General features: G+C 43.6%; 1 protein-coding gene across 26 annotated transcripts in view; it reads left to right on the top strand.

Annotated features, from left to right (window-relative positions):
- Positions 1-13,507, top strand: part of Kalrn (kalirin RhoGEF kinase) — a 603,829-nt gene that overhangs the window by 302,591 nt on the left and 287,731 nt on the right. For all 26 annotated transcript variants that reach the window (XM_085832156.1, XM_029470420.2, XM_029470426.2 and 23 more), the window contains exon 11: positions 12,287-12,478. In XM_085832156.1, the coding sequence (XP_085688282.1) occupies positions 12,287-12,478 (192 nt within the window). The remainder of the gene's footprint in view (positions 1-12,286; positions 12,479-13,507) is intronic.

Genomic DNA, 13,507 nt, shown 5'->3' with positions numbered 1-13,507 from the left:
TCTTCTTGAGAGCTGTCTCTCTAACTTCTTGTAGTGTACTACATAGTATTAGTGTTCTGTGGCTTATAGCTACATCACTCCAGTCTTGCCTGTCATACCACATGGTGAGTATCTATTTCTCCACATGATGCCTTTTGATTTGAAAGCAGTCATACTACATTATGGGCTATTCTATTCTTATTCAATATCTTAACTGGCTACATCTGTAACAACATTGTTTCAAATAAAGTTATACTGTCAGGTACTGAGAGAACTTCATCAGATCTTCAACCTGTGAGGACAGACCTTAACCTGGAATTGCCCCTTAAGGAATGTGCAGTCAGGCCCAAGACATGAGTCAGGGGTGCTATTGAGAAAGCAGTCCTTATCATCTGTGCATCACCCCAGGTTAGGGTAGCTAAGATAGGAGGGGGATGCTATAACCTGAGTGTTATATCTCTTCCACATTCCTGCCTAATCCCCAAAATTATAGTGTTAGGAGCAAGGCCTTTGAGAGGCTATCAAGTGAATGGTAGTACTGCCCTGAAGACCTTCTCCGCCATACCAGGACACAGTGATAAGGAACTGTTTATAAACCCTCAATGGAGTCCTCACCAGACACTAAGTCTGCCAGCATCCTGATCTCAGACCCCCCACCTCTTCCCCCAACTGATGCCTGGAGATTTCTGCTCTTTAAAAGCTGTGTGCTCTAATGTATTTGCCAATGCAATGTGAGTGGACCAAGACAGGTGGAAAGGGAAGGGTGCAGAGCCATGAAAGGTAGAGGAGAGGATAAACAGGAGCACTGTCAACAAGAGGGTCAGTGACCTCCTCGCAGAGGCTGCGAGCCACAGTCTAAAGTAAAAAATATTTTTAAAAAATTCAGGCACAGGGTTTCTTCTTACTAAGGTAACCATTTATGTTCTTGGATAAAAGTCACAGTTGTTATCATTTTAAATGTGCCTTAGGCAGCACAACCGCTGGGCAATTGCCTACCCTCCATGCTGTTAGAATCTACCTTCCCATAGATAACCACAAGCCATCAGTCAGGATTTATTATGCTCCATCTGAGCTGCTCTCAGCTCTAATCAGGCAGTCCTCTGGGCCATGTTTTCTTTGCCCCTAGCCCATGGTGGCTCTCTTTTCTCCTCTTCTGTAAGCTCTTTCTCTTCTATGGCTCCTCTCTGTTTCTCCTTCTTTTTTTTTTTTTTTTTTTTTTTTTTTTTTTTTCTCATGGTCCCAAGCCTAGAAAACCTAAACCCTGCCTATGTCTCTTCTCCTTAGCTATTGGCTGTTGACATCTTTATTTACCAATTAGAATTAACCAGGGACCAGGTTCCTCGGGGTGTCTTTCATGCAGACTCTGTGGCTTTGGGGGCACCCAAATTAACATTAAAATACAAACCGTAGGCCAACCCGCTATAAAACAGCCAGCCTCTGAGATGTGACCACCCCAACCTGTAAGGATGTTTGTGACCCAGGTAATGAGAAGGATTCGGAACATGTGCCAGCAGGGGAGGAATGCATATCACAACCTCTGTGTCCTTCTATCGTTTCATCCCCTGACCACCCTGTTGATGCTTGGGCCAGGCAGTCTTATCCTCTCTGACTCTTTAGCAATGGAGCAGAAGAGAAAAATAAATCTACAAGTCCCAAAGTTTTCAGCAACTTTGAAGCTATTTTGTCTCTCCAAAGCCCTGCCTTCTCCCTGTCACCCCCACTGCCTCCCACAGGCAGCCAAACTTAGAACATGGAAAACAGGAGAAACAGCAACACTTGGAAGTCCCATCTTTCTAGAGAGAACATTTCTTTGGGTGCACACCCCCCCCAAATCTTTCTGATTGCCAAACTCCATAGCAGGTGGCCTCATTCCGAGCCACGAGGCTGCTGTCATGCCACCTGCTTGCTTTCCTGGCTTCTAGAATTCCACAGGAGAATGAATTTCCACAGGACCGGAACCACTGGCACTCTGTATCTACATCTGGGTTCTTAAATCTACCTTCCTCAACTTTCTACTATTTTTGTTCATATTCTCATGAAGAGGCTGCATACTCGCACTCATTATATTTTGCTGATTTGAGGTATGGCGGGGTGGGACTGATCAGAGGAGCAGAGACTGTGTTATCCAGTTGCAGGATGGTGAGATGTTTCTTTTGTGATCTCTAGAGCTTTTTGTCTTTATGTCGTGACATACTCCTGCATTCTGAGACCTGCTGTTCCCTTCTGTTTGTTCCATGCAGCACCTCTGGGTCAGCTTCTGACTCCTAGTCCTTCCATATTCTATACTATATTTCTTATTTTTCAGATCTCAGTACTAACCTGGGCTCTCCCAGCCTTGTCTTCCAGCACTGTATCTGTCCTACATTGGTCTTCTCTGTCCCTTTAAAGAGAAATGGGCAAAAGTCTTTGTTTTGTCATATGTCAGTTCCATGAGGGCTGCCATGTTTTCTGGAATCTTAACTGGACTTCCCCAAGGGCTGACCCTGGTACTTCCTGTCTACTCGTACCTTGTGACTCATAGCAACAGCCCTTAGGATTGGCCAGGCCTTTTATTTGAACAGCACAGTTTCACTGTTGTTACTGTACTAATGGATTGCTCGTCTGATAGATAGTTCTCATTATTTCCTTTTCTCCCTTTACTGAGATTGCCTAGGCATTCAGTTCCAGCCCATGATAAGACAAAATGCACAGGAGTGCCTTTGAAGTCCAGTGTGTAAGCAGAGAGGGCTATTAGTGGTCAGAAAGGGAAAAAGAATCAATGAAAGGGGTACCCTAGCAAAGCATGGCAGCTGCTCTATTGAGAGTTTCTAGGTCTAGTTTCATTCATATTTTTATACTGATGCATTACACACACACACACTCCACACGTGTGTGGAGATCAGAGGGCAATTTGTGGAGTCAGTTCTATCCTTCCACCGTGTGGGTTCCAGGAATCAAACTTGGATCTTCAGGCTTGGCAGCAGTGCCTTTACTGGTTGAGCATCTCACTGGCCCCTAGGCTCATTGTTAAATATGTTGGTGATATTGTGTGATATTATTAAACAAGTTAGTGATATTGTGTAAATGTTTGTTCATCTTCAAAATTCATGTTGAAGTCTAATTTCTATTGTAACAATATTAAGAGATGGGACACTTAAGAGGTGACTTGCGTCTAAGGGTTCTATCACCCTAGGTGGGGTTTGCACCTTTATGAAAGAACAAACCTGGTCCATTATTGGCTCTTATACCTCTGTCAACCAATGACACAGCAACTGTAAGCCCATGAATTTCTGTTCATTATAAACTTACCAGATATTCTGTTGTAGCAGATAAAAAACAGACTAAGAGTGTTTTATTTTAAGAAAATAAAATCCTAAGAAATTCAAGTTTTTAAAATGAACTATTTATAGACAAGGTGCTGAAGCATTTTAGATATGAAGAGGAAAACACTTTCTAGCAAGTCGAGATAGATATGGGAACGGACAGGGTGATGATTACATATGTACAAGTGATAAAGCCGGCGTTCAGGTTCCCAGAGAAGATTGCATTGCCCAAACTATTTGTTCTGGGAAATGTTGGCATCTACTACAGTTATTTTTGGTATCGATCCCAATTATAACTGAAGATTTGGATGGACAGGGTCCAACTCAAGGAGCATCTGGCTAGGGCTCCTCATTAGACACGCCTTATTTGGACATAGAAGTGGCCTTCGTGGAGCTGGCTATTGTTTGCTTGCCCCATTCTTTAGAACTGTAGGAGGATGTCCTTCCAGCAATGTGAGGTGGTTGGTGAGTTCATCACTGGTACTCAGAAGTGGTTCCCCCTCTCCTGTAACTTCCACTGTAGACCATTCTTCCGTTGTCATGTCTGTCCCATAACTTCCCCACAAGAGTCAGACGGAGAGCTGCCTGGTGCCCCACATTAGACACTGAAAAACATCTCCCTCTCTTGCCCTCACTGATTGAAGAGCATATGCTGTGTTGATACTATGTTTCAGACATATTATATGCTCAAGTGAATCGTTTTAAACTTATCCCAGTAGCCTAACGCCCATTTGCAGGGAAGACATATTTCTAGTGTTAAATGGAGCTGGGAAATATCACTTACAAATAATTTTCTCCATCTATTCATTCTAGAGTTTGGGGCAGACTGAACAGAAGGGGAACATCCATTTCAGAGACTTACTGCCGCACAGTAGGACTTTCAGTTTGAATGAGCACTGAACGTGGAGAGTACTGGGTCTAGGAGGTGCATTGACAGGTCCCAAGACAGATGGGTAAGACAGGAGTCCTTCATTCAGGAGGAATGTGGAAGGCAGCCCTGGAGGTGTGTTTCAGAGCCACAAGAACCAAGGCTAGAGTGTCACAGTGTGAGAGCAAGGACAGCAGAGTAAGGATATACAGAGCAGTGAGGGAGGAAGGGATAGAGATTTTATTTTGTGATTTGGAGAATGAGATTCTGTGCAAGTACTTGGAGGTTTACAGTTAAGACTTGGTGTGTTTTGTCATTATGTAACATTCTAGAAAGAAGAGACTCTTAACTCTCTGAGCCTCAAACGTCTCATTTTAAAGACGAAATTGATAACACATCTCTGTTGTTGATCCCCAAACTTGGAGATTATGTAGGTAAAGAACCCTAACATAAGGTCAGTGTCCTGTGGGCACCTAGGTTAATTGGTGCTGAATATTTAAAATATACTATTTAGTTTTTAATAGTGTGAGATTTCCCACAGATACTTTTGTCATTAATTTCTAATTTAGTTATATTATAGTCAGAAAAAAAAAGGTGACGTGTCCCTTTGAATTTGCCATTATATACAAAAAATAAGCTTTGTCTTGGTAAATGTTCTAGGAGCCCTCAGAATGAATGTGTGGTCTGCTGTGGTTGAGCAGATTTTCCATAGAGGTTAAGCAGGCCAGGCCGGCTGGAGATACTCAAATCCCTTGTTCTCACTCACTCAGATAGGAAAGTGGGATCTCTGGCTGTAACTGTCCATTTGTATAATCATCAGAGTCTGTTTTCTATACCGTGAACATTTGTTTTTATCTATATAAATGCTTAGCATTTTTCTGTGCATGCAATAAACGATCCTTTGATCATTATGGAATGATCTGCTTTTCCATAGTAATACAGACACTCCCAAGTCTAGAGTTTATATGACCACACAAGTTTCTTTTGATTATGGTTATCATGCTATTTTTAAATCCTTTTCTTACCTTCAGCTTACTTATATATTTGAACAGTGTTCTGCATAGCATATAGTTTGGACTTTTTTTTTTTTAATCCAACCTGACAGTGCTGATTAGGGCTATGGTATTTTGACAGTTGATAGTTGATGGAGCCTTGAGTCTCTTATCTTGTTTCCATTTGTTCTATGTCTGTCTGTCTGTCTGTCTGTCTTTCTGTCTGTTTGTGGTTTTCTAAGACAGGGTTTCTCTGTATAACAGCCCTGGCTGTCCTGGAACTCACTTTGTATACCAAGCTGGCCTTGAACTCAGAGATCTGCCTGCTCTGCCCCCTAGTGCTAGGATTTAGAGTGCGCACCACCACACCAGGCTTGCTTTATGAGTTTTCTTGGTGGTAATGTTGCCTGCCTTCCTTCTATTTTGCCTTTTACTTAGATGAATTGAATATTTTTGATGACAGATTCTATCATCTTCATTGATTTACTAGTTTTTTGAATAGCTGTTTTAAGGTAGATAGTATTTACACTTATCACAGTTATTTACAAGTAATCCTGTATTTTTCTATTGCATGCTTCCATTTTATCTTCCTAGATTTGGTGCTATTGTTGCCATATATTTTACATAAACTTATGCTAAAATCCCACACTAGATTCTTTTTGTTTAAACAGTCAGTTATAAGGAAAAGAGATGTAAGTGATAGGAAAAGACATATTTATCAGTTACTCAGCATCACCAGGACTCTCCACTCTTGTGTATAAATCCAGTTTTCCATAATAACACAGTTTTTCTTTCTTCCAGAGAATTATCTTTTTTTTTTTTTTTTTTACTTATTTTGAGTATATGCGTGATGTGGGTGTGTGGGTGTGTGTGCATCCATGTGTGGATACAGGAACACACATGCTGACCTGGACATTTAAAGGTGAGAAGACGCTCAGATGTTGATCCTTAAGCTTCTCCTTTGTCTGAGATGGGGTGTCTTCACTGTTACATACACCACGCTAGCTGCTCCCCGGCTCCCAGAGAGGCTCCTTTCTCTACCTCCATTTGCCCATAGGCATGCTGGGATGATAGATGCCTATGCTATTGTAGCTAGCTTTTATATGGGTTCTGAGGATCTGAACCCGGGTTAAGCCCTTTTACCCACTGAGATATCTCTAAAGTCCCAGAAGGACCTCTTTCTAATATTTTGGCCATATAAGTCTGCTAATGAAGAATTATTTTAGGTTTGTATATCTGAAAAAGTATCTAACCTTTGTTTGTGAAAAATACTTGGCTGGGTATAAAATTCAGTCTTCAAGGGCTTTTACCTTTGAACACTCTAATGGTCCTGCTCCGCTGTCATCCTGCCTGTACTGTTTCTATAGAAAGTCTATGTCATCTTATCTCCCCATACAGCATGCCTTTTCCTCTCTGATTACTTTTAAGATTTCTTTCTCTTTTTTTATTTATTTGATCTGAGTTTATACGTATAATTTTTGTGCATTTTTTTTGTGTTGAAGGTTTTTTGAGTTTCTCAGATCTGTGCATTTATAGGTTTTGCTAAGTTTCAATTGCATGGCTCCTAGCCTACTTAAAGTGTGCCATGCCTCATGCCTCACGCCTCACGAATGCTTCAGTTTTACAATTATTTTCTCCCGCTCTTGGGATTTCAGCCTGAGTAGTTGCTGTGTGTGGCAGTGGGGGTGTATCTGGAGAGGGGATGATGCGCACGTGAAGGCCACAGGTCGCATCCCCCCATGTTGTTCTCCATCCTACTGGCATGGTGCCACGCCCCAAATCTTGCCTGAGTTAGAGATCTGAATTCAGGTCCTCGTGCTTGTACTGTGCCCCTCCCCTTCTGAATAGATTCTGCTGCTCTGTTTCCCCATTGATTGATTGATCGATTCACTTTACATCCCGATCACTGCCCCCTTAGTGTTATGTTTCGAAGCTCAGTAATCCTGCCTTCTGCAGTTGTCTAACCTGCTGCTAATGTGATCCACTGCATTTGTTATCACTGAGAGTTAAACTTTTAAAATATTCTGTTTCTCGACTTCTATATTTTGAATATGTGAAATATAGATATAATGGACAATTTTTAAATCATTGTCTACTATTTCTAACATATGCATACTTTTTATATAAATTATATTATATATAATATATAATATTTTATATTAACATATATTTATGTATATATTTTTTCTGTGTCTGTCTTGATTGACTTATGTTTCTCTTCACATGGATTGTTTTCCACTTTTTTGTGTGTGCCTGTGGACTTTTTTCTTTTCTATCCTCGTCATTGAAATTTGCCTTGACCATGGCTGAGTAGTTTTAGTTCTATAAATATCGGAAGTTCTCTGGGATACAGTTGAGTGACTTGGGAGAAGTTCAGTCCTTTCCAGTCTTAAAATGTGATAGGCAAGAAACAAAGCAGTACGTAGTTTACCTGTTAAAGGCCTAGTCCCTGCTGAGTACTGTACCAATATCTCAGGAACCTCGTAGGGTTTGGGACTGAGAGGTGGGAATAGACACTATTGCTAGCCCAGTGTGAGTCCTGGGCACCATTATCTAATCCTTTTTGGTGGTCTAGCCTCAGGTAGCTTCATATAGGTGGATCTTCTGTAACTCTGCCTCAGAAAGGGCAAGGAAGGAACGGAAGTTCTCAAACGCTAACCCAGGGTAAGGTTCTGGACTTTGATTGTTGCCGCTCATGACTAAGTTTCACAACAAGTCCATTCTCCCAGTGCCGTGTTTCCATGGCTCCTTTCACCTCAATGCATATATTCCTTTGTTTCTCTTCCTTCAAATCATGTTGCTTCTAACCATGGGGCTTTGAAAATAGTTATTAGGTGTCAGGAGAGGAGCCCCTACGGGTCCTCTATAAAGCCTGCTTTCCAGGATGAGTTGGCATTTGTGAAATAATAAGAGCTACTTCTAGGCTTCTTCCCCTCTCCTCCCAGAATACAAAGCCAAAGGACTAATTCCATATCACCGTGGAAACTGACTCTCAGCTACAGAGAGGCTTCATTCACTGTCTCCCCACCCCCTTTGCTTTTAAAAGGCGCGTCTCTGACCTTCTTTCCATCTTAAGAAATCTGAAGCAATGTCTGTGTTGCTGGAATTCCTATAGTTTTAGGTAAACTATCCTTTGTTTGCTCTGGGGAGCAAACAAAAAGGATAATGAGCAAGACTGCAGTAGGGAATTAAACTTAGATGTAAGAGCTAAACTACTATCAGGAGTATTTTACCTGGTTGGTGCAGAATAGCGAGAGCAATAGAACCTTGTAACCATCTGCATGACCCAAACCTACGACTTGGAGGTGCTGGCTACCACAGCCCTCTGTGAAAGATCTAATGGCTGGGAGATCAAAATCCCAGCACTGAGTGTATGTTTGGCATGCCAGGTGGGAAACCCAGGCAAGGGCTCAAGGCCAAGGCAGTGGTTAGGTGACTGGAAAGCTAACACAGGCCAAGAGTTATGTCAGAGTGAGGTCAAGTCTGGCCCAGGGGCAGCACCCATTGTTGATTTGGTGAGAAGGTGAGCGTAAATCTCTTGTCAATACTTGTCCCAATATGGGGTCAGCATATTTCTTTGGTAATATTTCAATTGATAGTCTCTGAACAGATTGTTATTTCAACACTGGACCAGGTGATCAGATGACCTAAGCGGGAATGAACAGCGTGAGTTTTAGCATGTCAAGTCTTATATCACATAATGTGTGCAGATCAGAGTTGGATATTAGGATTTGTGGGGATTGATGTATTATTTACTTTATCAATTGATTCACTAATACCTATGGAACACTTTCTTGGTAGTAGATATGAAGAAAAAAGATGGAAGACACCATCTGGCCCAAAACAGAGAATATGATCTGGTAGGAGGCAGGGTATGATGGTTTGAATATGCTTGACCCAGGAAGTGGCACTATTAGAAGTAAGGCTTTGTTGAAGTAGGTGTGGCCTTTTTGGAAGAAGTGTGAGAGTGAGGGGCAGTTTAGGTCACTTTCAGGAGCCCAGAAAGGGGCCCCTAGGTCAGCCTTCAGAAAAAGAGTGAGATAAGGGAGGACTTCCTAGAGCAAGTGACACTGAAGCAGGGCCTTAAGAGGTGACTGAGAGCTGGTCATGTAGAAAAATAAAGGAAGTGCATCCCAAACAGAAGTAGATGTAACGATACACACACAAGTCATCACCTAAGGTTCTGGAAAGGCAACTTGTTTATTTATAGATAGGTATATAGGTGGGTGATGTGTGTTAATGCAGATGGGGAAGACAGGGAAGTCAAATGAAGAGGGACCCCATATGCCATGCTAAGTCATTTATCCAAATGTATAAGAAAACACAAACCCTTTTAAGCAGACAGGAGGTCTGCTGGATCTGGATTTGAGGGGTATTTTGGGTAATAACTGGGGAGAACATTGGGCACAGACAAAGCAGGGAGCCCAGCTTTTAGCATACACAACATTGTCTTTCCACCTGTGCCACCTAGCTCTTCTCCCCCACTCAGCCTGATTCTGCCTCTCTCAGTCATCTGGGCACACCATGCTCACACACCTCTTGCTAGTTTTGCCCACTCCACAAGCAATTGGTAGAGATATATTCATGTGTACCAGACACAGCTCCTGGCCTAGGGGAACCAAAGATGAATAAGATATGGAACCTTCCTTTAGGGTGTTCCCCTGTCATTAGAAGGTAGCATGGACACACATGATCCCTTTGCCATGTGATAACAACTGTGGTGAGGGATAACATGCAGTAAGTACCCGGAACATGAAGTGTCTTATTTCTGAACCCTCCCTCCTTTGACAGATCATACCTACCCACAGACATCTGCCTCCAGGGTGGGAGAGGCGAAGCAAAACAGTAATGGTGCTACCATCTTGAAGCTGTGCAGCCTTAGCCAGCAATTCTCTATGGTTTCTTCACATGAAAGATGCACCAATTCGTAGGTTATTGTGACAATTAAAGGAGACCTATGCATAAGATTTTAGGGTAGTTCTTGGCAAGGTGGGATCCTTGTTTATTATAGCTGTTGTTAGCCTCACTTGCTGTTGGTCATTTTATATTTTTGTTTTTGTTTTTGTTTTTCAAGACAGGGTTTCTCTGTATAGCCCGGCTGTCCTGGAACTCATTTTGTAGACCAGGCTGTCCTCGAACTCAGAAATCCGCCTGCCTCTGCCTCCCAAGTACTGGGATTAAAGATACCTGTCTCCTGCCAGGAAGCTTTAGCCCCCAATTATCTGTTGTGTTGAATGCCTTGTTTATATGTTACCATGTTATCTCTCTCAGCAATGATGTTATTCTTCTTTGAAACAAAGTAAATGTTACATGCTTCAGTCCCCCTGAGATGGTCGTTTATGCTGTTAGTATTAGAGTGACCACCCAGCCTGTTTTCCCTGGAATCAGGGGATTTCTGGGAACCAGGGCTTTCTTCACTTAAACCAATAATGCCCTTAGCAGATAAGGACATGGCAGTTCCCCCCCCACACACACACACCTGCTTACTGGTTTTAGATCATGCTTGTAAACACACTTGTCTTGTGAACTTTGCAACAAAATGTTATTGGTTGTATGAAACATAGAGTTATAACCCTGGGTTTCTGTGTGCATCTGAGATTCCCCAAGGTTCAAGGCAGAAATCTTAGGAATTCTTGAAGAAAAAAAAAACTTTCTTAAGATATATGGGTCTATTAACTGAGTATTATATCCAACTCAGAAACAACTGTTTTTGTTTGTTTTGTTTTTAAAACCTGGCTCACCACCTGGGAGGCCTCCTCTCCCCTGCCCCTCATCCTCATCTCTCTGATAACTCTGAGTGGCTCCTTTCATTTGTGCTGTAGAACTTACTTTTTTTTTTTAACTTGTGGAAAAGCCCCTTTCTTTATACCAGGCTCGTCTGGTTGTCATTGTTGTAGTCTGGTTATCATTTCTTGGACTGCCTGGTTGGCACAAATGATGTTTTTCCTTTAAGTTCTATCTGGCTAACATTAGGGCATTGGCCTTGGGCAGTTTCTTATCAAGCAATGTGTCTTAAGCATCCCTCGGGACCTCTCTGGGGATTCCTAATCATCAGCTTCATGCTTTCAGTAACGAAGAAGCAGGGTCAGATGCCTCCAGAGGGTCACCTTGGTGTTAGTGTCAGGCCGTAATTCATCCTGTAGCACTCAGAGGCTCAAGGAAGGCAGAATCAGTTCCATCCAGCTGTTGCCATAGCTTCTTACACTTCGCTGCTCACCTTGGATTTGATGATGGCTTCTGCTTCAGGATCCACTCAGTAAGCAACCGTTCCTCACCACAGGGCAGTGTGCTGACCTGGAGGATATGGGTAACTGTGTATACCAGTCGCGGGTCAGGATGTGTTGGATTAAGAGTAGCCAGCTGAGGAAAGTTGCCTTCATGATATAACATCTACTTTAAAAGCAGTGGCTGCCATCATGGTGGGCAATAATTGCAGGTGGGTTACATTTTAAATGCTGGTGAGAATACCATCCTGGGTACTGACAGGTTTGGGGGCTCATAGGAGCACACACTTGTATATAAGGGACACAGCAGCCCATGGTAAACAAACCCACCAGATCCGGGGCTAAGCTGCCTGCACGCATCCAGCGTTCACGGGGGCAAAGGAACTATTCTATATCCCCTCCCCCTGCTCTTGGCCTGCTTCCCATCCTTCCAAAAGATAAACACCAGAGTGAAGGGGAGATGGTGGGCGGGGGCAAAGCAAGCCTCCTACTTGGCGGTTTTTCATAGCTCTCGCATAGAGAAGCACAGAGCATCCTTGTGGACGTGCTATTTCCGACTCCCGCAGAAGCAGCCTGAGATGTGAGGACAAAAGAAGGGGCTCTGTGAGGGTGGGGAATCTGAGCAGAAGGGCTAAGGAGGTTCTCACAGCCCTCCTTTCTTATCTCTAGAGACGCTGCACCTCGGAGACATCCCAGAAGCAGGCGAGGCTCCTAGTCAGTGCCCGCTATGCTCACTGGTTGCTGGTAGGAGGCGAGGTGCCAGCTCCACGCACTCAGTGTGGTGCCAGATCAGGGAGCCGTTGGCTTGGTGCCTCCACCCTCTGTGCTCACTCCTTTGGGAGTCCCAGGGTGAGCAGTGAGAAGGCGTGAAGCTTGTTCCCTGGCTGCAAGTTGACTTTGCCTCACTTTTGTTGCTGGCAGAATACATACACCAATGCGGACAAGCTCCTAGAAGCAGCCGAGCAGCTGGCTCAGACTGGGGAATGTGACCCGGAGGAAATCTACAAGGCAGCCCGGCACCTGGAGGTGCGCATCCAAGACTTTGTGCGCAGAGTGGAGCAGCGGAAGCTGCTTCTGGACATGTCGGTCTCTTTCCACACGCACACCAAAGAGGTAAGGGGTGAGAGGGTGTGGGGCCCCGTGCAAGTTAGTTGGGCTCCGAAGAACTGGACTGAGGTCTAACCGATGTCCTAAGAGGCTAGGGGTTAGTAATCTTCAAGTCCTTTGCTATTGATAGCCTGCATTTAGGTCAGTACCAAATGTCGCCTATTCCCTCCCCATCTTTCCGGTAAAGGGAGAGTGACTGAGGCAGGCAGTTTTAGAAACTTAAACTAGAACATTCTGCCTGCAGCTCAAGACATTTCCAAATCTCTGGTATAGAAATAGTAGGTGAAAGAGGGGGTACAAATCAAAAATGGGCCACCACCTACCCCATTTCTCCTGGATGCTTCTTCCTGTCAGAAACTTTGATCAGTCTCAGAACTTTGATCAGCAACTTTGTCTTTGCTACTAGCAAGGAACGTTCAGGTGTTGCATGTGTTCAATTCTAATATTACAGATTGTTTAAGATAAAATTTTTATTGCATTTCTTCTGGGGGAAGTGAATGGAATACTTCTGTGCCATTTCGCAAGTGTGATGGAGGTCAGGGAACAACCTGCCATACTGGGCTCTCTCCTTCTACCACGTGGATCCAGGGGATCAAATCCAGATAGTTAAGCACTCCCAACTCCCTCTGTTTTACTGATTGTCTAAAACATTGAGACTTCTCCATAGGCTCTGCAGCTCAGGAGCAGGGAGGTGGGTATGAAAATTGATGTTTACTTTATCATGAAGAAAGCTGATGGACAGTGAAGGAAGCTGTACTGAGATGTCCTTCACATCAGGCAGACTAAATCCAAGACAGAATCATTCACCACTTGGAGAGAGGAGAGAGGAGGGGGAGCCTGCAAAGTGCTTGGCAGAGCAGGGGTCCCCTAGGAGGCAGTGATGGCAAACCTGTGATTGCTCTCCATCGCTGATTAACAGGGGGCAGTCTGGGATTGAGTAAGTGGGCAGGAAGGAGGCCCGTTTAGCATCTTGTGTGGTAACATCCTTGGCAGAGGAACTCATTTGGTGTATGCAAATGTTTAGGTTCCCCTAGG

The sequence above is a fragment of the Mus caroli genome, unplaced genomic scaffold, assembly GCF_978045245.1.
Source record: "Mus caroli unplaced genomic scaffold, Mus_caroli_1 scaffold_17, whole genome shotgun sequence".
In the NCBI taxonomy this organism is placed as follows: Eukaryota; Metazoa; Chordata; class Mammalia; order Rodentia; family Muridae; genus Mus; species Mus caroli.
This window is presented reverse-complemented; position numbering and strand designations above follow the sequence as displayed.